General features: G+C 43.6%; 1 protein-coding gene across 4 annotated transcripts in view; it reads left to right on the top strand.

Moving 5' to 3' along the window:
* Positions 1-24373, top strand: part of KIF5C (kinesin family member 5C) — a 162434-nt gene that overhangs the window by 34839 nt on the left and 103222 nt on the right. For all 4 annotated transcript variants that reach the window (XM_007078543.3, XM_042994423.1, XM_042994424.1 and 1 more), the window contains exon 2: positions 18519-18609. In XM_007078543.3, the coding sequence (XP_007078605.1) occupies positions 18519-18609 (91 nt within the window). The remainder of the gene's footprint in view (positions 1-18518; positions 18610-24373) is intronic.

A 24373-nucleotide genomic window follows, 5' to 3' on the forward strand; every position in this document is an offset into this window, starting at 1 on the left:
GCATATATATTTTCCAAAGAAATGCTTTGATGATGGAAGGGATAGGAAAGTCCTGGCTCCTTCCCTCCAGAGAATTGCCACTCAATTGGGGAAAAGACGTATATTATCAAAAAAAAGAAAATAACCGGGGTGCCTGGGTGGCTCAGTCGCTTAAGTGTCTGACTTCGGCTCAGGTCATGATTTTGTGGTTCATGAGTTTGAGCCCCACGTGAGGCTCTGTGCTGAGAGCTCAGAGCCTGGAGCCTGCCTCAGATTCTGTGTCTCCCTCTTCCCCACTCATATTCTGTCTGTCTGTCTGTCTCTTTCTCTCTCTCTCAAAAATAAAGATTAAAAAACAAAACAAAACAAAACAAAAAACAGACAAAAAAAGAAAATAACCAGAAAAAAAAAAAAAGACATATCAGTGGGTGGGATTTTAAATGGTCTTTGAAGAAAGAGTAGGGTTAAGAGGAAGCATTTGTGGTTTGGCAAACAATTGTAGGGGACATCAGAGCTCCCCAGGGTCGAGCAAGACCCCACTGTCTGGACATTCCTTATCTCGTTCTTTATCCTCACCTGCCAGGTGGAGGGCGGAAGCCTTATCTTCTATCCTCAGGGAAGATGGAAGCAGCTGTCTCAGTTTATTTAAAAATATCCTGAATATGCTTTGATGAATCACCTTCCAAGATTCTTTTCCTCCAGACAAAGCTAGGTCCATCAATCCAGTTTCTTATTTCTAACCCCTTAGTCATCTTAAAGACCACCCTGGCCTTAGTAGAACATAAGAGGCATGAAGAATTTGGGCCTTTGTTTTATCCCACATTTATTCTCTAGGTAACATATACAAGTCATTTAACCCCCCCCCCCCTTGGTCTTAGTTTCTCTAACTGTAAAATGGGTATCCCAAAATTATCTACTCCATGGTGTTGTCTGAGAATTCAATGAGGTAATTTTTTTTTTTTTTTGAGAGAGATCTAGCACAAGTAGGGGAGGGGGCAGAGGAAGATGCAGAGAGAATCCCAAGCAGGCTCCACACTGTCAATGCAGAGCCTGATGTGGGGCTTGATCTCATGACCACAAGATAGTGACCTGAGCCAAAATCAAGAGTTGGATGCTCAACTGACTGAGCCTCCCAGGCTCTCCTCAATGAGGTAATTTTTGCAGTGCACGCCCTACTGTACCTGATTCCAGCAACCAATAAGTGTTCTCTATTACTACCGTTCCCCACATTATGCTTAGAATTGATCATACCTGTCTAGTGAGGTGCTATGATTAACACTGCTAACATTCTGAAGGCTGCTTAAAATAGAGAAGGGTTACTTTGCCTGAGATTTTGCATTAAGGTTGACACATTTTTTTTTATTAGATAGTCCTCATACAGATTAATGAAATGGAAGGAATCTGTGAAGTTATCTACATAAGGAGGCCAATGTGGCATCAAAGCAATGAAGTCACTGAAAATATCAGCCACATTTCTAGTGTCAATTTAACCCTAGCATTTATAGAGCTTTAAAGGACCAAAGGACGAAAAGCCACCTTTCTTCGCTGCTTCTTTGACTCCTCTATCGGACCCTGGACTTTTGGTGCTTGGGGAATGTGTCCATTTCACTCTTGGCTTTTTAGGATCTGGCATGTTGCCTGACATAAGGGACCACCAATAATTTATGTTAAAGAAATGAAAGTATTCTTACCTAGAAAATTTTGAAACAAGTAGGAGAAACCAAAGTTAAGGAGCAAAACTCTGAGTAGTTTCAGGAGTGGGTATCATCAACTCATGGTCACTGCAGCCACTGTGAAGTTCATTGTCTGTGCAGTGAAGTCTCTCTGGATTTCATACATGGTGTGGTTGAAGGGGCGTGGACATTGAGGTCGGACAGATCTGGACTCGACTGCGGATCTGTCACATAGTGGTTGAGTGATAGTCGGGAATCTCTTGTCCTGTCGTGTGGGAGTTTTGGCACCGTTTCCACGGGATTGTTGTGGGGATGAAAGATGTTGGCGTGAGCTGTTTAGTACCTTGGGCTCTCTCTTTGCCTTGATTTCTGGACCACTCAATGACTCCACAGTTGGCATACTTTACCGTGGAGGTCCTAAGAGGAGAGGCAGTCTCCGACAAGTGTCTTGAGAATAAGGATAAGTAGGCCTTTCTGGCTTGGCTGGCCTTGTTGGGTTGACCTGAGTAAGCAGTGTGCGGTCTGTGACTCTGGCACGGAGATCAGGAGACTTGCAGGGGTCCTTCGTGCGCTGCCTTGTCATCCTGTGACCTGGACCTACCGCCCGACTCTACTCGGATCCACCCTCCTCTTTCTGTCCTCATTGCCTGTTCCTTAGTCCAGGCTGCCCCCTGTCTTTCTGGACTTCTCAATGGCCTCCAAAGTTGTCTTTCCGTTTGTCTTCTTCCCTTCCCTCTCCAAACACCCAAGTCCACCCAGAGCAGCCAGGGTAATATTTTAAAAACAGAAGCCAGATCAGGCCATTCCTTTGCTTTAAAGTATATTACAAGGATGCACGACAGAGCATCAGCCTGGCTCTTCCCTCCTCACCTCATACCGCCTTGCTCCTTGCTCTCTCCAGATACACCTGCCCACTTTGCAACACACTCAGTGCTTCCTAACTCAAAGTGGCCCTTTTTAGGTCACCTCTCTTGGCACACTCTGCCCCTGGCTCTTCCTGTGGCTGGCGGAGCTCCAAGCCTGCGCTCCGTTATTACATGCTCAGAACCGTCCTCCCTGACCCTCTTCATGTCCATCACATCACAACACTAGCAGAAATGACCTTTGTTATGATTTCATTTGGTTGCTTATTACCTGTCTCCTCCCACTCTGTTAGAATGAAAGCTCCATCAAAACAGAAGCCATGTCTCATCACTGCTGTGTTCCCGGTGTCCACAACAATGCCTGGCGCATGAGGGGTTCTAGCGATATTTGTTGAATAAAGCAGTGAGAAGGGAAACTCTAAATCTGTAAGAATATAAAGAGTACATTTATCAGATTGGGCACCGAGTGAGTGTTGAATCACTGTATTATACACCTGAAACTAATAGCACACTATATGTTAACTGTACTGGAATTAAAATTAAAAACTTTAAAAAGAATGTATGAAATCTGTTCCACTGTGTGGAGGAGAGGGCTGATTATGCCAGTGTTTAGGAGGTTGTGGTAAAATTTAATTGGATCTGAGAGGGAACTCTCATGCTCACACATACAGGAAAGACAATGACAGGAATCACCTTTGATACAGAAACATTGCTCAATTGCGACAGCATCTGGATGCATTGGACCCTTGTGGTCAGGAGTGTGATGGCAGGAAATCGTGAGATTTGAGATCAGATCCTCCTGCCTCTGCTGATTATGAGCTGGTGACTGTTACTTGCTATCCTGTTTTCTTACTTCTCCACGTATAAAATGGGGATAATAATGCAAGCAGCATTGCTATGGAGATTAGTGGTAGTCTGTGTCTGGCACTCTTCAATAAACAGGAACTTTTATTTTACAGTGGAAATTTTCAAAATACTATTAAGTCATGGCATCAGAAGTCCAATTTAATTAAACAACTAAATTGATTAAATAATTAAATAAGCGCTTTCAATAATTATCATAAATGCTGCAGAGAATCCAAAGATGGGTTAGGTAGAAAACATGTCCTAAATAAATAAATAACTGAATAACTAAAAATAAATGACTAAATAACTAAAAATTAAATAACTAAAAGGGTAAGATAAGTTGTAATGTTAATAGCAAATCCATGTACAATGCTTTATGATTTGTAGAGTGAGTTTTGCCTGACTCTTTAAAAAAGAATAGCATTAAAAAAATTTAAAAAATACCATTTTATAGACTTTATTTTATTTTTTTATTAAAATTTTTTTTAATTATTGGTTTTATTTATTTTTGAGAGACAGACAGAGAGTGAGTGGTGGAGGGGCAGAGAGAGAGGGAGACACAGAATCCGAAGCAGGCTCCGGGCTCTGAGCTGTGAACACAGAGCCTGACACAGGGATCGAACTCACAGATAGCAAGATCATGACCTGAGCTGAGGTCAGACGCTTAACCAGCTGAGCCACCCAGGTGCCCCTGACTTTATTTTATTTTTTGAGTAATCTCTATGCCCAACATGCAGCTCACACTCATGACCCTGAGATCAAGAGTCACATGCTCTACTGACTGAGCCGGCCAGGCGCCCCTTGTATGCTTTTTATTAGTTGATTCCCTCTTCTACCCCATGAAGCAAATGTAATATGGGCTTCCTGACCCTTTGCAAATCAGGGACCTCTCTGAACCTGACTTTGCCAGTAATAAAATGCGAAGAGTGGTAGTTACATTAGAGAGTAGTTGTGATGACCCCTCAAAAGTGTAGGGTCTGGCAGGAGAGTCACTCTCTTGCCCCAATCTCTGATCCTGGATCCTGTTTTCTTTCTGTAACATGCTGCTCCCAGATGACTGTAATATGAAGTACTTTGTGTCAGAGTCCTCCTGAAAGGGTATCAAAGTGCCATAGAAGTTCGGAGAACAAGAGAAAGAGAGAGAAATGACATCTATTTGAGAGGCTCAAGAAAAACCTTTATCTTGGAAGAGATAACACTTGGTATGAGTCTTAAAGATCAGGTAGTGTTTTGACAGATAACAAGGTGACGGTAACAATGTGCCATTTCAGTTAAAAGGAGACGTTAGAGCAGTGAGGTGGGTGCATGGAAGTTGCTGCAAGCACATTGCTTGAGTGTCAGGTAGGGAAGGATTCACCTGGGTGGAATGGTAGGTTCTGCGTTATGGATGGCACCTAACTAGAGGGTGCATGTACAGTAGGGCATCCTAGCAATTGATCACCATCTTTTAGGAATTGGGTCAAAGCCAGATGGATTTGGCAAAGGATATAGAATAGAGGTAGAGGAGATAAGCAGACCTCTTACAAAGCTCTCACACAAGTCTGGGTAAAAAGTAAAAATGGTAGTTGAGATACCAAGCAAGAGATAGACCAAATAAATGAACCACCACTCTGGCAGTTACTGGGTGATGGTGGTGAGGGAGAGCTGTGGGCAAAATGGCTTGAGCTTTTCAGCCTACATGACTGGGGAGAGTGATAGACATAAGTGGGTCAAGGCAAAGAGGAGGAGGAGGAGTGAGAAGGCAGTGAGCTCCTTCTTCAACATATGTTGTTTAGGGTATTTGGGGACATCCAGTTGGAGGTTTTAATCAAACAGTTGGTAACAGGGTTTTGGGGCTCAGGGTTAGAGATAGACTTTTGAGTCTTCTGCACACAGCTTATGGCTGATCTATAGTAGTGTTTGAGCTCTCCCATGGGGGTGAGCACAGAAGAGGAAGGTTCAAAGCAGAGACGAGGCTCAGTAAGAGAGCTGGTTGGTTCTTTATTTGGAGTTGGTAACAAGCAGAACTGGTGTCAGGCAGAGAAGGAGGCATCAAAAGAGGGAGGAGGCTGAGCAGAGCATGAAGCTTGGGAAGACAGCAGATCAGTTTCAACAGGAGGGGCAGGTGCGTCGCTTTAAATGGTTTTTACATGTTGAGGACATTGTGGGGTCTCAAAGGTCTTAGAGATTTGATGATTAAGAGCCTTTGGAGCCCTTTAAGAAAGCAGCTGAATGAGGGCAAAAATTGGATGGAGGGTGGAGAGGCAAGACCGACTTCCAGAAGGCAGAGAGAGGCAATAGTCTGAGGAAGGAGAAAGAAGAAAAAATTAATAGAAGAAGAGAACATGGCCTCCTTCCTTTTCCTGAAACAGGGTCATGAAGAGGGAGATATTGAAAGGAAACATAGGGTGAGCATGGATGAACACGGGGTTCCCTTCTCAAGGGAGAAGGTACCAGTAATCAGCTCTTTAGATAATGAGTGTGGGTGCCTATTAAACAATTATTACCCTGGATAGTTGAGCCAAAGCTGCTTGAAGTAATCGTTTTAAACAGTTTTTTGCTGGTGCATCCTAGCCTGGCTGTGAAGGAGGTGACATTTGGCTTTGCTGCTGTGTCCCCGTCATGCTGATTTTCCCTGGTTGGCCCGGGGAATTTCTCCCCCCAAAACACACACACACACACTCAGGAATGAACAATTGGTTTACCTGGGTTCTGTTAACTAATGAATCTGATAAGCTACGTGCTGCTCCTGGCAGCAGACAAGAGCTATTTCTGATGAGTTAGCCTTCTGGAGCCATAGTCTCTTTTGCTGTCTAATCCACTAAACGTTCACGTGGTGGAACCTCAAGTCAGGAAGGAGGGGCAGGGCAGGAAGAAGTGTGGGGAGATTTTGCTCTTCCAATTTTACCTTGTTTGTGGCCACGTGGCCCTTCTAGTCACTGAAAAATATGCTGCCCTGTCCTCCAAGTAAAACTTGAACATCTTTTAAAAGATACAAAGCTTCTGTGTCAGCTACAATTAAAAGCTTCTTTTAGAGTTTCTGATAACTCAATTGTGGCTGAACTCAAGAACAACAGATCTTAAAAAACATGTTTTTTTGGTGCCCTAAGTACTTCACCTGTCAGTTGGGTGGTCATCTCTGCCTCTATGGACCAACATTTGGTTCTCCTGGATGAGGAGAGAGTCTCATTGGACTGGGATGCATGAGCCTATGTGTGCTGAGTTCCAGCCCATGCATCCTAGACTGAGCTGGCTGGTGAAGACCTATTCAGAGTTGGTATCAGAAACCCCCCCCCCCTTTTTTTTGGTGCCAGTGTGTGCTCAGCCAATGGAGGTGGCACCTTGGACACTAATTGTGACATAGCTACCCTGAACTTAATGACTATTGCTGGCTGAGTTATACTGCATCATGTTCTAAACCCAATTGCACAGAATTCTTAGAAAATCTATGGTTGAGAGATAAAATATGTTCTTGGAGGATCAATGATGAGATGCAAAATGGTGTTATGGGTAGAAGGCTTGGCTGGGAACCAGAAATTCTGGATCCTACTCTCAGCTCAAATTGTTGCCTTCTACATGCTCATGAGAAGTTATTCTCTATTCCCAGAAAGGAAAGCTAATATTCCCACCCACTCTCTAAAATCATGAGATACAAATGGAGACTAGGGATCTGAACATACCATAAGAGCAACATTGCTCTCCAATACATTGGAAATTATAATTATATAAGCTGTTTCTGGAGAGTGAAAACAATTAATAGAATATCAGTTCTATTTGCAATAAATATTTTCAGTGCGTGTTTATCAGAAGCCTCTGTATGTACCATACCCAGCCAAGCGCAAGCCTGGGCAAAAGTTTTTCTATTTCACATTTTAGCTAAAGGGAAGAAACTTTGCATGTGCCACCATGTGGCTTCCATGTTGGAGGTGCCACCATGAGTCTTGGCACAACTGGGAGAGGTTTGCAGCGTGGCAATTTGACTGGATTGCACAGGGCTCTGCCAGGAAGCTGCCACCAGGGTGATTCGCCCCAGAGAGAGCGCTCAGGGTTTTCTTTGCTATCTTCCATTTGGCAAAAGAAATCCTACATTCTACCCTCAGTGGAGCAGCTTTATACCCTCTTTCCTCCAGTGAGGAAAGTTTGATATATTTTTTTTTCCAGACTTCATTTGGCAGAAAACCAGATCTGAAAAAACTATAGCAATTTTTACTCATTTCTTGTAAGTATATAAAACATTGAACTCATGCCAGTTTAAAGTTTACCCCCTCTTGTGCTATATGTGGTCAAGACAGAAGCTGATCTTATGGGGAAAATCCCAGGATGTTTGTGCTGCCCATTATTATTTCATATTAGAGTTGGAAAGATCCAATCTTTAACTTTTCTTAGAGAGGAGGAGGCCCAGAAAAATGGGCAAATTGTTTAAGATCACAAAGTATGTAAGGGGCAAAGTCCTGATCCAGAACCAGTTCCCCTGACTCAATCTAGTAATTCCTGCATCTTGGCAGATTAGGGTACAGAGCAATTAAATGGAGAAGACTGGGGGTGGGGGGAAGGTCGTTATATTTTGAGACGAAATGAAAATCACATATAAATAAGAATCTTAGCTTTGCAACACAGATTCCATTAATTTCTTTAACAGAAGTAATACTTCTGTCTTCATTTTGCCTGTTAGCTGGGCAATAATTCTGAATTTCTTCATTATCACTTGGGCAGTTCCCTTTCCCAGAGTGTTTTTTCCATAGCTGTCTGTGATCCTGACAGTGCTTGTGTGTCCATGCAGTGGGACTTTTGGCAGAAAAGAAAGGATTGTAGCCTGGTTTCCTGCAGGAAGAAGGCTTACAAGATTCATTCTTGTGTGTTGCCTTTGTTCATTCTTGAGACGTGGTTGGCATCACCTTGGCAACTCAGTAGAAGCCAATCATTGCTCTGTCGGTTTCATTACAGCCTCTCCTGGGAGCAGCCTTGGCTTTGGCCGGAACTGGCACCAGCTGCCTTCCTTGGGGCACAGAGCCAGTGTGGGGAGGGGGATGGGAATGTCTGGGGCTGACACTGGCTTATATCTCCAGTCATAGAGTTCTCCCAGCGTAGATGGGGGCAGGCGACAGAGTGGGGAGGAGAACATGGAGGTCTTCATTGTGAGACCACGTCTGTATATTGGCAGATTCGTGGACCCTGGACAGGATATCACAGTGTTGGGAAAAGCAGATAGTCACTGCCAGGTATGGGGTGGTTTGCCCCAAGGTGCACAGTGGAACTTTTTTCTGCTTTGGGAATTTGCAGCCCAGTTCCAGATAAATGGGAAGATAGGTGGTGGGGTAAAGAGGAGTAAAGGGATACAGGAAGAGACAGGCAACTCCACGACTGCTGAAATCTTGGAGGTGGGGGATGAGAATGGTCAGTAACAAGGAAAGTTTCTGACACACTGGAGAAATACAGTGAGTATGGATTCCCTCCACCCTCCCACCCCCAGCACTATTTCATGGTGTCCTGGCACCTGACCTCCTTGTTGCTCATCTGGCAGGCATTGGTCAGCAGCAGCAGCAGCAGCAGCAGCAGCAGCAGACTTTTAGTGAGCACCTACCCTGTACCGTCATGTATAAATTTTTTTTTTTAATGTTTGTTTATTTTTCACAGAGAGAGAGAGAGAGAGAGAGACAGAGCATGGGGAGGGGAGGGGCAGAGAGGGGGATACACAGAATCCAAAGCAGGCTCCAGGCTCTGAGCCATCAGCACAGAGCCCAACGTGGGGCTCGAACTCACAGACTGTGAGATCATGACCTGAGCCGAAGTCGGACGCTCAACCGACTGAGCCACCAGGCGCCCCTGTACCGTCGTGTATAAAGCACTCTACTAGGCCATGGCCTTCATGAGGGTGTAGTGCTCCTTTGTGTAAATTAGAAATTGGTAATCCTCTGGGCAGAGGTGGCTCCATGGGCCCAAAGCCTGGCAAGTGACCAGCACTCTTTTGTGAAGAAAAAGGCACTCTTCCCCCCCCCCCCCGCCCCCCCTCAGAACAGGGTCCTAAGCCCACAGCTTGTAGAATTTTAACAAAGATTTCAATAGGCACTCTTCCCCCCCCCCCGCCCCCCCTCAGAACAGGGTCCTAAGCCCACAGCTTGTAGAATTTTAACAAAGATTTCAATTTCCATTCACCCCCTTGTCTGGATATCGACCAAATGTGATGGCTCCGTGGTTGGCAGCGATGCAACACATTCAGAATCTCTTAGGACCTAGTGAATGAAAGAGCAAAATGTCTAGGATTTTATCTTACTTTGGGCTTTCCTAAAGCAGGCACTAAGACAGGGATTCAATTGCAGGTTTCTTTGGGAGGTGAATCCAAGAAACACTGAAGAAGAATGGAGAAACGAGACAGGGAACTGTAAGAAACCAATATAGGGTGTGTCATGCAAGTTAGCACCGTGGGCAAGGGGGTTTCATTGCAACGGGGAGCTCTGAGAGCCAGTTTGGAATACGTGTCTCCAAGTTTCCCCCTCCACTTCCACCTCTGGGCAGGGGAGCTAAAGTATTTACCCCACCTCCTATCAGTCATTGGGTGAGGCCTGCTGGGTTGGTGCTGGGATGGTCCTTCTGGTGTGCATCAGGTGACAGAGAGGGCTGAGGCAGCCAGAGAAGCAGAGGCTGAAGGTCAGGCCAGCCCGCATGGAAATGGTAAAGGTGGGGAGGATATGGTCAGGACCCTGGGAGCATCTGCTTCATGTTTACAGTTGGCGTTATCACAGAAGTTTCTGGAGGGCTCCAAAGCTGTAATAGCAGAGCTGATGAGTCTATGAGTGCCTGCACAAGACATAGCTCCTCACCTTTCCTAAATAGGCTTTATACCTGAACATCAAAATTTCATTTATTTTTAGAGTACAGAGGATAGCCTTGGGACAGAGTTAGTTTTGCTAGGACCCTCAGAAATTAAAGGTCTCATGGAGCTGAGCTTATGGGTGGCAGACCTGGGGCCTGGAGTTGCGTGAGGTGTGATTTGGCATTAGGGTGTTGTAGGGTCATCAGGATGGCAAGTCTCTGAGCTGGTACATTGTGAGTGATTGTTGCTTATCAGCATCCTTTCCTTTAAAGGGTCACTGCTCGTTAAGTTTGGTGTAATGCAAATGCCTGGTACACATTGGTCGAAACTTTTTATTACAGAATAGCACTGACCATGACTTGAGCACCTTCTAGAACATCGGGCATACGGTAGGTCCTTTATTCTCCCGAACATAGCTAATTTTCACAATCCTGAATTCTGGATCTTATTAGCTCCGTTTTAGTGATGAGGAAACTGAGCTTCAGAGACAGAGGGTTAAGCCATGTTTATGTGAATTCATTTACCCCATGTATTGGTAGGCTGCCTTCCCTGGACAACACTCAGTATTAACTACTGGAGTGAGGAGCACAGAAACCCTATCATAAATACCTTTAAATGTCCTCTCTTCCTAGTAAACTGTTCTTTTTCTTAAAGCACATGGATATGTATAATTTTTGTTTCCCTATGAGATGATTCCCCACTCAGGACCACTTTGTAAATGTTAAGTACACAACAGTGTATTACAATGCCTGGAAACATCTCTGTATCCATAATATATGTTGAAATACATTTTACGATATGTTAAGCATCAATTAAAAAACTCCTGAGATAAAAATCAACATCACAAAGAAATACTACTGCATACTCGCTAGGATGTTGTAATAAAGAAGACAAGACAATAACAAGTGATGGCAAGGATGTGGAGCAAGCGGAACCCTCATCCACTGCTGGTGGGAATGTAAAATGGTGCAGCTGCTATGGAAAACAATTTGTTAGTCCCCCCAAAAGTGAACTCACATAAAGTTACTGTCTGACCTAGAAATTCCACTCCTGGGTATGTGAAATGAAAGGAGAAATGAAAACATATGTCCACATAAAAAGTTGTATATGGATGTTCATAGCAGTATTCGTAACAGCCCCAAGGTAGAAACAACCCAAACGTCCATCCTACTGATGAATGGATACATAAAATGTGGTAAATCCATGCAATAGAATATTATTCGGTCATGAAAGGGAATAAAGTAACGATTTATGCTACAATATAGCCGAACCTTAAAAACATACTAAGTGAAAGAAAATGTTAATCACAAAAAGCTACATATTTATGCTTCTATTTGTATGAAATATCTAAAACAGGCAAAGCTGTAAAGACACAAAGTAGATCAGTAGGATGGGGAGTACAGAGTTTCCTTTTGGGGTGATGAAAGGAATGTTCTGCAATTAGATAGTGGTGATGATTGTCCAATCTTGTGAATATTCCGAGAATGTGCCCTTTTATTAGAGGGGCGAATTTTATGGTATGTGAATTATATTTCAATAAAAAATACAAAACAAAACTTGTTTTGGCAGGATGTTTGTGTTGATAAAAAATGAGTATCAACATTAACCCCAGGACTTCTTGCTATTTAGGTAATGTTTTGGAAACATTCTTTCAGGTTGTTGCCAAAGCCCTTCATAGTCCATGAGTTTATTTTATTCAATTCCTTCTTGTGCAAACTAATATAATGTTTTAGTGATGTCTTAACCTTGAATACCTTTGGAGTCCTTCAAGTCTGGACAAATCCACACAACTTTTAGGAAGGAAGCACATCGATCTTTCTCCTTTCCTCTGAGATGAGAGAAAAGAGAGTAAGACAATGAACACAGCTCCCAAAATGAAACAAAGCTGGGATGTCGATGTAGGCAGGTCTCTCCAGCCTTGGTCTGTCTTATTCTGGAGGATGGTGTCAGGTCTAATGCTTCAGGGTGCAGATTTAAGTCAATATAAGGATACAACATTCCGACAATCAGAGCCAGTTGGGTTTCAAGCAGTTCATCGTTGCCCATGAAGGCTTGTGGAGACAGACCAAAGCTTCTCATTGAGAGGAGGCTGATGGGTTGACTGCAAGGACATACTAACTCTGAGAGGCCATGATTCTGGTTCCCCTGCTGTATTGCTCCAGTTCTTACAGCAGTGACTCTTTGCTCAAGGAACCATCATCAACTGTGTATTTGGAAATAATTTAGAATTGGTTGGGAAGAAAGCAGGAAAAACAAAGCACCAGAGGCTGATGCTTGTTGTTTGCTTGATTTTCAGAGAGAGAGCAGTTGATTCTAAAGCCAGAACTTTTAGAGCACTAGGTAGGGAGCCAGGAGGTCTGGGTTCTGGGCACAGATCTGCTACCTAACCTAATTGGCTGGGTGACCTACTGCAAGTTGTCTAGTCTGTCCTGACCTAGAACTTGTTTATTTGTAAAACACAACGTTGAGTTGGGCTGACCTTGAAGGACCTTTAGGCTCTGAAAAATTCTGGGATTTTTCTCAATAACTTCGACTTTTCATAACAAGTCTCACACCTGCCTTTTCCTAGGTTCTGGTTGGCCTTTGCCTGTCCCCCCCCCCCCCCCCCCCCAGCATATATGGACTATTTAATTATGATTAAAAAACCATTTCCAGTACTGTTCAGTTGTTCTGTCTCTGTGTGTACCACCATGACCCTCGCCACTGTGCCCTGGAAGGATGTTGGCAGGAGGGGGTCAAATGCCCCAAGTTCCAAAAAAGGCTTATTACATAGGGGGCTGGGGGGAACGTGGGGGGAAAGTGGGGCAAAGAGGGTTAGTCCTTTTTGGCTGCCACTTTCCTCGTGGCTGCAGGACATTGCTTAGCTCTTCTCTCTTCCTCTTGGCCTGGATGTGTATCCACACCCTTTTCTTGATGAACTTGAGCACGCACTTGTCCTTGGAGACCTTGAGCAGTTCCATGGCATGCTTCTCATATGGGGCAAAGCCACACACCTCTCGGATCATGTGCCGCATGAATTTGGTGTGCTTGGTGAGGCACCTGCGGCGGTTCACTGTGCCTTGGCTTGTTCGCATTCTCAGTCGCTTTGTGGCCCTGGTTGAAGCCCACAGCCATAGGTAGCTCAGAGCCATGCTGCTCCTCCTTAGTGGCTCCCGTGGTGGAAGGCCTTTGCCTGTTCTTAATTCCTTTTGTTGCCGGGAAGGCTTGCCATGTGCATGGCCACCATTTTTCTTGCCAGTCTTGCCCTTCTTCCCTGATCTTAAGCTGCCATTCTTTCCTCTGTGGTTTCATGTCAGTCCCACCTTCATGGTTAACACTTTCTTGACTACTGTAGGCTATAGAAGGAGACTCTGACTTGTTACTGTATGAATCACTTTGCTGCCATCTTTCATATTAGTCCTAAGCATCTGCTGTTTGTGTGTCTCCTGCTTTTCCAGTAAGTCATAAGCTACTTAGGAAAGCAGCATGGTGTTGCAATCAAGGACTTAAAGGTATTTCCCCAAAGTAGCGGAGCTGATAAAGTGACTGGGCCTTAGTTTTCCAGTTTGTGGCATGGGGATAGTAATACCTACCTCATGGAGTTAGTATGAGAATTAAATGAGATAAAACAGAAAAGGGTTTGGATCATGGTGGTTGGTGATGGTGCAGGTGGACAGTAGTGAGAATGTGGCTGAAAGAACTTGCCATCTCCTGTACTTTCAGGAAAGAAGTCATGTGAACACACGGGAGAGAGACTGTAGTGATTGTTCTCAGGAATCCGTTCCTCTTCCTAATATTCCTCAGTGTCTGAAGATAATTCCACAGAGTGAGTTTAAATCTTGCTGTGGAAATTTAAAGTTTTTTTTCCTATTTCTTTTTTTCTTAGTGAAGATAGAGAAAAATCCTTCAAATTATTGGGCACCTTTGGTCACAAACTCTTGGCTAGTCTTAGAGATTGTTATGAGATTACTTCTCGAATGATCTCTTCTTGGGTAATTAATTTCAGTTTCCTTAACATCCCTCCTGGTGCCCATCTTCTAAATGTTTAAGTGGGTCTTTTGCTTTCCTCCGTCTCCCAGAGTAATATTCCTTTCAAGGCTGGGGAATGGTTGTTGGGTAACGGGTCAAATGAATTAATAGGCAGGCCATATGGTTCACAGACACTTTGCTCTCAACAACTTGATAGGAAGTGGTTTGATTGTTGTTGTTGTTTTTTAATTTTAACTATGAAAATATAAGAACCATCTGCTGTTATTTTTCGCATGTGATGCCTGTAAGTTATTTAGTTAGATTGCTCCTATGCAATTAGCTGCTCTACGTGGAGGCTTTCATGGCAAAGCTGGATTATTTCATTTTCAGTTGTAATGTATATGGAGTGCGTGTGTGTCCCACCCAGACTCCTTTCATAAATTGCAGCAGGTTTGCCTACATGTGGTGAACTCTTGGGATTTATATGGCTTCTGTCTTAGCCACTTAAATGCTTTAATTGTAATGATCCCTTTGATTGGTTGAGAATAGGTTACATACTAATTGCCATGGAGCAAACCAAATAAGGTAATGTGATAGAAAGTGATGCCAGGGTGGGGTGGGGCTGCTGTACGTAGGAGCATGGTAGCCCTCAAAGGAGGAGAAATTGCAGTTGATATCTGAAGGGTGATAAAGCGACTGTCAAATGAAGATCTCTGGTGAGCCCAATGAAGGTCTGCAGTGAGAAAGTTCGAAGGGAAAGGAAGTGAAGAGCAAAGGCTCTGAGCCATGGAATATGCTGAGGACTAAGCTGAGGAATAAAGAAGTCCAGTGGGCTACACTATTGTGAGATGCAGGAGAATGCAGTGTGAAGAAGGTCTAGTCTAATAGGAGCATTTTTAAGGGAGGATTTGATATCATCTGATTTATAGTTCTAGAAAGCTCACTCAGCTAAATGGAAATTGGATTGTTAGGAGCAAGAATGGAGTCAGGGAGACCAGTGAGGCCACTATAGCTGTTGTCCAGATGAGAAACCATGGTGGTTTGGGCTAAGGTTGTGTGGCATAGATGATAAGATGATAGATAGACTTTGGGATATATTTGGGATATGGAATCTATGGGACGTACCTGATGAATTTGGTCTTTTCCTCAGATATGGAAGGCTCGATTTCATTTTCGGTCAGTTAAGTTTGAAGTGGCTAGTGGAATCTAAGTGGTTTCAATGTCTAGCGGGTGACTGAATATATGAATTTGGAGCTTACATGAGATTTGAAAGCTGAAGTGTTCATTTAGATCATGTGAAAGTCAAGAATGTAGACAGAGAGGTTGCTGAGAGCTGAGTCCAGGATACACCATCATTTAGAAGTCTGGAAGAGACACAAACAAGGGACACTGGCAGAGAGTAGCCAGAGAGATGGGAGAACCTCCTGCTGAATAGGTGCCCGGCAAGGAAAGCGTCTCCAGGAGTAGTTGGTGCCCTCATCATTCAGTTTCAAGTGCTAGCACTTAACACTCCTATTAAAATGTTAATTGAAAAATGTACTCTGTAGCTGAACTAAAACATTTAGTGACAGCTAGAGCAGGGTGGGCCCAACATCTGTCCACAGAAACCCTCAGCAACAGTGGGATCAGAAACAAGGAGACTCTTGTCTCCTAGGGGCTGTGGGAGATGGGGCTTTGCTGAAGTCTCCATCAGGGGTTGTGAGATTTTCATACCATTGCCAATGCAGCAAAGCGTAATTTGTTTGTTGTTGTTGTTTAATGGCAGTTGTATATACAGCTCGCATGGCTATGTCACAAATCCGTTCTTTGGAAATAATCAGTAACTAAATTTTAATTCTATATTTTAATTTCAAGACTCTAAGGTTCACTTAAAATAAAAGCCTGCATAGCCAACTCAGTGTATGAAAAGACAAAAATACTTCTGTTTTTAACTTCTTTACATTCTAGTCCTTACGAGAAGTCTCAAAACAAATCATTTTCTAAATTTTATCTTTTCTTGAAGGCAGTTTCTGTTTGGGAGTTAACTTCAGCTTATGGAAAATTGTTGTATTATCTGTCATCTGATAAATGATATTATTTAAATGAGGAGTGGCAATTTCTTGCTTTCTACCTCTCTTAAAGTGAATGTATAATGCACTCCAACAAACATTTTAAATTGAAGGGCAAAGTTGGGGAGTCCTATTTTTTTGTACCATTTATATAAAAATAGGTCATTTTTCCAGCTGCAGTAAGTGCATTTTCTCAAAAACCCAAAGCTGATCGTTCTGGAAACAAGATGGTTTATATTGGTGATTCTCATCAAGTTTGGAGTAATAGTGGATTTGTTTGAAATATAAGCAAAGCTACAGTTTCTTTTAAGAAGTTTTAGTTGGTGACAAATACTTAGGCAAACTCTATGAGTGTTTGTTCTAACCTTTTACCTTACTGACATTTAGTTAATTTTATGAATAGATAAAGCTAAGAAGAATGTAGTGGACTGATAGTTGGCAATTGTTCACCAAGGAGGAATATTCTCTTGGTTATCCAAACCAAATACTTGGTTCACTAAAGGAATGAGACTTGGCCAGGAACAAAACATCAGAAAATAACCCCTTTCCATAATTTTAACAAAATGACTGGCTCTGTTGCTTGTATAAAACAATATTTTGGGCACAGTTGGCACAGTTGGTTGGGCATCCAGCGTTGGCTTGGGTTATGATTTCGCAGTTCATGAGTGGAAGCCCCACGTCAGGCTCCACTGCTGTCAGTGCAGAGCCCGCTTCAGATCTTCTGTTCCTCTCTCTCTGACCCTCTCCTGCTTGTGCTCTCTCAAAAATAAATAAACTTAAAAAAAAAACAAAAAACCTCTACAATATTTCATGGCACCTCAAAATTCTCCATTTCTTCTAAGACCAAACAGGAAGTAGCTCATTTACCTGGTTGACTCAATTCCAGTTTCAAAGACTAAAAGCTCAAGCATAACGCCTGAAGCCTAAGACCTTACCTATGTGTAGTACTACCCATGTTCGTAAAAAAGTACAATGCTAAGCCAGCTGGCAGCTGTAGACTTTTGTGTGAAGGTTACAGGATGTAACAAGCCTTGTCCTTGAGTCCCTCATGAGCAGTTATCTTTTTGAGGCACTGGACTGTCCTGGGGTAAGGTTCCTGGTGTCCAAGCCACACGTAGGAGGTACAGGGTGGGAGTGAAGGAGACTCTGAGCTCCCCTCCCTCCTTCCCTTCTCCTGCCCTCCCTTCCACCATGTGGGACATAAAGATCTACATGGGTAGATCATGCTGTGGGAAAGGGCAGGGGGAGGGCCACCCCTTGCCTGGGCGGTGATGGTGGCTCCCGGGAGGAGGCTGTGTCTTCCCAGCCACTAGCTTCCCCACTCCTCAGTCACTGGCACATGAGTGTCCAGTGACTCCCTGGTGAACGTTGAGTGGTCCGGGGTCAGGGCTCGTTCAGTCTCAGGGCAGAACTTCTTTCCTTTCCTTCTGACAGTTACCTCCTTGAGTAGTGTGCCGTGTCGTCTCAGACCAGACCCCAAAAACCTGCACCTGGGGAAATCATTCGATGTACTGTACAGAAGGGTGCCCTGTGACTAGAAAGGCTCTACCCAGTTAAGGCATCACTTATACATATGAAGAAAACACTAGAATTCTTTGGGATGCAAAGCAATAATAACTTGCTATTAAGAGCAGCTTCTTAAATCTGATCATGTCATCTTCCCATTGAATACAAGCCAAGCCCATTACCTTGGCAAACAGTGCCCTGCATGGACTGGCTCCTGATTTCCGTTCTCCTCTCCTTTTGTACCACGCTTCAGTGCCTCGAACACTCCAGGCCCCTTCCTGCCTGCTCCACCCTGTGCTCTGTCTGGTATGTTGTTCCATGGCTCTTCACATGCCTCAATCTTTCTGATCCTTTAAAGATCCACGTAACTGGCATTTCTTCAGGAAGATCTGCTTTGCTCTCTCTCTTGTCCCCTCTGTCTCATTATTTTGTACCTAGGCATTTTGTGGTTTCCCGGGTGTTTGCTTTCTTGTTTATCAGCTATCTGCCACCCTTGATTGAGCGCTTTACAGGCAGGACTGTTTTCTGAGTTGGGTAGACTCTAGTCTAGTCCTGGTTCAGAAGAAGCTCTCAATAGGTAAATATTTGTTCAGATGAATGAATGAAGCATCAACCTGCTTTTCATCAGAAAAAGTGTTTCAAGTTAAAAAAAAAAAAACCACCTTTTTTCTTTCTCGAATTCTCAACATGCATTACACATACACACATTGTATGTGTGGTTCACTCTGTAATAATTCCATAGTCTCGTACGGAACTGCCTTCAAGGATAGGGTTTGTGATTTAGTGCCTGTGGTCTAACTGCTATTAGTGCTTTTTATTCCTAAACTTCTAATGTGTGCCCTTTCCTTTCGTCTTTCTTTTTTAGCAAGGGAAACCATATGTCTTCGACAGAGTGCTGCCTCCCAGCACGACCCAAGAGCAGGTTTACAATGCGTGTGCAAAGCAAATTGTCAAAGGTAAGTGCTATTTCTTTATTTCCTCCTGGGCCTTTCAGAGTAATTGAAAACATTAAGTGATATTTGCAGCCTAGGAATCAATGTGCCTTGACTATAAGCAGAGGCCTACTAATTGGAAACACTGAATTATAGCCCGAGCTCTGGTCCTGATTTGCTATGATGTCAGGCAAGTTCTTTAACCTCTCCAAATCTCCTTGCCAAGGAAATGTCTTTATTTCTTTTGCCACCTTTTTGGCAGAGTTATTCTGCTACTTAGAAGCTTAAAAGCTATGGTCACACTATTTCTGTAAAGGTTTTAAAGTACTGCTGTAGGTATAAGGCCTCCTTTCTGCTTTGAAGGAGACAAAAATAGATATTTCTGATGCTCCATTTGTATATTTTTGGCTGAATTATTTTGTGCATCTGTGTCTTCAGGGAGAAGCCTTAAACGTGGAAAATTCTTGGGCATCAAGGAGTTCTCTACAGCATCACAAAATCACATTACCTCGTTGGTTGTTGAGCTGTTTTTGCTACTCAGCATTCCTTAAATATACTTTGGTCTAACCCACTTTCAACTTTTCCACCCAGATACCAACATTTGTTCCTCCAAATAGATAGCCTGAAGCCTAAATTTGTCTTAGAGATCAGCCCTTTTCTCTGGGACTGGCCTTGGCCCTGAAGGATTTAACAGCAGGGAGACGAACCAATTTACACGTTGCTCTACCTTGCCCTTTCACATCAGGCGGGCTGGAGCTTGCCTTGGGAGAGTTCGCCATCTGGACAGAGCTGAGGGGCATCTCCTGCTTCTTTGCTTTTCATCTTTAAATCTTTACCTTCTAGTCTGCATGCTATGGCAGCTGTGCTTCCAAATGTGCTGATGTTGCCACCTTTATAGGTAGCTCTAGATTTAAAGAGTAAAAAGCAAAATCAAAATTCAAAAAGCACCTTGTCATGCAAGATGTGCTTGTTTTTGGAAGCTGAGCTGAGTAACCTGTCTGAAATTCATGCAAGCCAGCCCTGGGTACATCTGTTAGATTGGTTCTGACCCTGGGCACCTGCGTGGGAGAGTCAGTCAGTATGTACTGTTCCTCGCTGAGGTGTATGGTTATTCACATTCTTGTTGCAGACATCAATTAATTTTGAAGGTCTTCACAGTAAGATCATTATAGAAAACAGAAGAGAAAAAAAAACGTGCCTGAATTTAGGCTCTTCTTGAATTACTACTGTAGGGCTGTATCTGATGGTAATTTTTGTTTTCTCTCTGCTTCTATTGTTTTTCATCTCTTCCTGTCTAAAACTGTTTTCTCTCTCTCTCTGGAGTGTGTAGCTCTAGTTTGCTCCTACTCTGTCCTCCTTCCTCTCCATTATCAGACTCTTACTTATTTTTGTGGAAGTAAAATTAATCACATGTGAGCCATAACTTCCTTTTCTCTCCCCTTTCATTATCAGAACCAACTAGTATTTACCATATGCTGTGCTAAGCATGAGGTCAATTTAAACGCATCTCTGAGTTGATGTTCTGATTAGAGATGGATGCATGCCATCTTTAAAAAGTCCTGTGATTAACAAATAATAATCATCATCTTTCATTCTTCATTACTAGAGAAGTTGAGTCTCTTTCAGTGTTTGGGTTTTTTTATGGTATGAAATGTCAGAAGTAGGCAATTCTTAGAAAATTCTCATGAAGACGTGACCTAATTGGATAACTTGAGGCCCAGTATATGGTGAGCCACAAAGAAAACCATTTAGGTAAAATTAGGCTCTGACATGATATGATAAACAGATATTCTTCAGGCACTATAAATATGATGTGAGCATACTCATTTTGTAACAGCTAAGAGTGCCTTATTCTCCCTTGAAAGGAAGTTATATGATGAAGACCTGATTTAACTTTTTAAAATATCCAGTGAAACTAGTGTGAGGGGAAGTGGCCATGTTGTTTCCTCATCATCAAGGTAAAACAAAGATATATGAGAAAAAACTCCATGGAATGGTTACTAGGTACAACTGAGGTCTTTTTTGCCTTGACAAAGCCTATTGAAATCAGGAAAGGAAGGTGGTATTGTAGGGGCCTCTTTTTCTAGAGGCCAGGAATTCAATCAGGTAACTTCTGAAGGTCACCACAGTCCCCATGATTCATGATAATGTAGTAGACCCATGAGCTTTCCTTTCAAGTGTCTCTGAACCCTTAATGTTTTTGAGATCAGGAAGACTCCTTTTAACTGGATGGCTTTATTCTCTCTTGGGTTTTTGATTCCCTTCAACTTCACTAGTTTTTTAAAAACATATTTCAAACATTTGATTGTAGAATTCTGGTATCTCCCACACCCCCATCTTTGTCTGGTGTCTGTTAATCAAAATGTTGTCTGAAACAGTATGTAGGATTCTCCTCTGTTTCTTCCAGAAGAGCTTATAGGATTTGTGATTACCAACATGGTGAATAGGAAGGTTTCTGTGGACCCTAGGAATTAAAAACCATGGTTACTGGATGCTATTATCAAAGTACGGGTAACTATGTCCCAGTCTACAGAAGTCATCCTGGGCAATTGCCTTTCAAATTCACTAAATGTAGACTGTCCAGGGCTAGAGAAGGTGGTTTCTTGTTTGCTAGACCTAGTTTCTTTAGCTTCATTCATTTAATTATTTCTTTTACTCATCCCTTCATGCAAGGATATCAAGTATTTACCATGTGGTATAACCACTGCTAGGGACTAGAGTCACCAAGATATATAAGACTGTCTGTGAGAAGCTTTAAGTATAGGTGAAGAGACAGGTGCATCCATAGTCATCATACCCATGGGTAGTACGTGCTTTAAGATGGCTGTGTGCAAAATGCTGTGGGAGCACAGAAGAAAGTCACTTGAGACTGACTTTGGTGAGTGGGGATAAGGATTGGAGAGTTAAGGAAGGCTTCTTGGAAAGGTTGTGTCCTGAAGACTGTAGAATATAGCAGAGGTGTATAAGCAGAAGGAATAGGAAAAGCATAAAGAGAAATAATATGGCGTGTTTGGGCAATTTAGTATTGCAGGGTACCTGGGCTGGATTAGAGTTTGGTAGAAATGGATGGGCTTTATCCTTCAGGCAATGTGGACTCATTGAAAAGTTTTAAGCTCAGGATATTATAAGATCTATATTATTATTATGTATGGTTCTTAAGAAGAAATAGATTTTTTTGGCTACTCTTATCTGTCAGGCACGCTGTATGTACTTTGCATATGTTATTGTATTTTAAACCTCAACAATTTTATGAGGTGTGAGCATTATTATTCCTGTTGTACTAAAGAGGAGGTTGAGGTCAAATAACTTGGCCAGGTCAGTTAGGGGGTGGCGGGGCTGGAACTTAAGGCTGAGCTTGTCTGACTTCCTTGGATTTTTCTACACTATCCTGTCCCTACTTTTCTGGTGAGCTCATAATGAGCATTTAATAGCAATTTATGAGTTGTTACTTGTGTATCAGGCCATATGGACTATTAACCAAGCACTGCAGAAGGACAGGATTAGAAATGGGTATGGGAGAAGGGGGGGGGGAGGGGAGGAGGGAGAGGGGGAAGGAATAGAGATTGTGGTTCCAGAGCCTCGGGTTGGCCCTGCCTGTCTTCCAACAGTGAGATGCATTTCCATTCTGAAGATGTAACGGTGCCCTTCCCTTCAGACCAGCTGGGCCCAGCCTTCTGGTTTGCCAGTACTGTTTAGAAGGCTGCCTCTATGTGCTCTGGGCGTGCGGCCTACCTGAGTAGCTTGACTGGTCAGCAGCAGCCTTAGGATTCTGAGGCAGTGATGACCTACCTGTCAGCCAATATTGCCAGAGACCCTGGTGCCACTGACAGGCCACCATTTCACATGGGGAGTTGGTAGGAGGCCATGACAGCCTTCTCAGGAACTTACATGATTACATCTTCCCCAAATTCTTACCCAGTAGTGGAACAGACTCTTCTGTTCTAGCAAGGTCTGGACTCAGAACTAGCAAAAACTTGGGGCGGAAAACTGGCTTCTGAAGTCTACGGCAAAAGAGGCAAGAAGTATTTTCAAGGATCCCACTCCTCTCCTCCCTCCTCTCTGGAGGTGAGAAGGCTCTTCCCACCTGCAGTGGAATCTCTCTTTGGATTTGCTTCGCTGCCGGATGGATGTGTTGTGTGCTTGTGGGTGCCGCTGGCTTTGTGGTGTGAGCTGAGATCACATCACGCCAGAGCCTGTCACAAAGCAAGGTTCTGTCTGGCTGAACTGATTCCTGGCTCCGCGGCTGGCGCACAGAAATAGTCATTCTGTTACGAGAGAGGCTCTGAAACAAATGCTTTCCTTGGGCCCAGGAACTGTCATTCAACGTGATGAAAGTGCCTTTTTGTGGGCTGTTTCTGCTCGGGTCGGGTGGGGGTGGTTGCGTGGCTCAGCGTGGCGCTGAGCACAGACCTGCTCTCCCATTCTGCTTTCCTTGGCGGGTGCACCCAGATGCACTGTCACTTCCCCTCCTGCCTCTCCTCTCCTTCCCCTTCTGCCTCTCCTCTCCTCTCCCCTCCTGCCTAAGTCAACAAACTGACCCCCTAGACTTGGAGTTTGGAAGAAAATAGGGAACACTGCATTCGAAGAGCTTTTCCTTTTCTTTTAAAGTTTCTTTTAAAATTTTAAAATTTAATTCACAATTGCGTTGATAGAGGACATCAGGTCTGTTCATCCTTGAACACTAGAGATAGTTCTCCAACAATGAATTAATTTTAACATGATCGTATATAGTACTTTAAAGGTCAAGCAGAGTTTGTTTTGATGGGGTTTTATGTGCTCCCTTTTAGTTAAAATAATAATAACAGTAATTGCACTCCATGTTTAAAAGCAGCAACCAACGGTCAAGGACTCTCCCAGTGGGGTCTCAGTTGCTCCTCAGCTCCCTGCTCCGGAGGAAGTGGTGCTCTCTATGAGTGCTTGTTTTCGTCTACATGTCCCAGGCTTTACCCCGCAGGACTTTGGGGAGCAGCAGCCAACCAGGAGCTAATAGGATTGTACCTTCTGGTTGGGGAGGTTGGAGTTGGAGGTGTGGGCCCCGGCCAGAGGAGCTGAATTCAGGTGCCCCGGCCCCACTGCTTCCTGGCAGAGGCAGAAGCATGTGCTGGGCTTTCTTCTGTCAGTGGGGCTCAGGCTGAACTGAGCTTTCTTTACCGTGTGGATGTTGCCCAGAGCCTCCTCCTGCGAGCGTATGCACCTGTAGGGTGACCAGCAGGCCTATTAGGAGGAGCAGAGGGAGCTGGACACTTGGCTTTGGCCTCCTCACCCCTGCCCTACAGCCTGGGCTGGAAGGTCCCAGAGTGCTTCCCGCACGGGGGCTTCAGGTAAGGAAGCCCTTGCAGTTCAGCGGCAGATATTTAATTTCTAATAAATAGAAACTTTAGTGTTGTGATTATGGCTGGCATTCCAGTGGCCTGGAGTTGTTTATGCCATGAATACAGAATGTTAAAAGTTCAGCTGCAGGGTGGTAACCTCTTGTGCCCCTCAAAGCACATCACATTCATGGTCCTATAAAGGCTTTCCACCCTGAATCTTTTCTCTGAGCAAGTTGACATTTTTGTGAAAACTGAAGCTTGAACCTCTAGCCCGTACATTGTAGTCTTTAAGTTTCTGCTTCTCCTGTTACCAAGGAAACCATTACCAGAAGTTAGAAGTTTGATATGTGTGAACATTCTCTCTCTCTCTCTTTCTCTCTCTCTCTCTCTCAATATAGCTTGACACAAACTCTTAAGGGCTGCTAGAATTAAAAAAAAAAAAATCTGCTTACTTTCTCTCTCTCTCTCTTTTTTTT

Source organism: Panthera tigris, chromosome C1 (assembly GCF_018350195.1).
Source record: "Panthera tigris isolate Pti1 chromosome C1, P.tigris_Pti1_mat1.1, whole genome shotgun sequence".
NCBI classification, from domain to species: domain Eukaryota; kingdom Metazoa; phylum Chordata; class Mammalia; order Carnivora; family Felidae; genus Panthera; species Panthera tigris.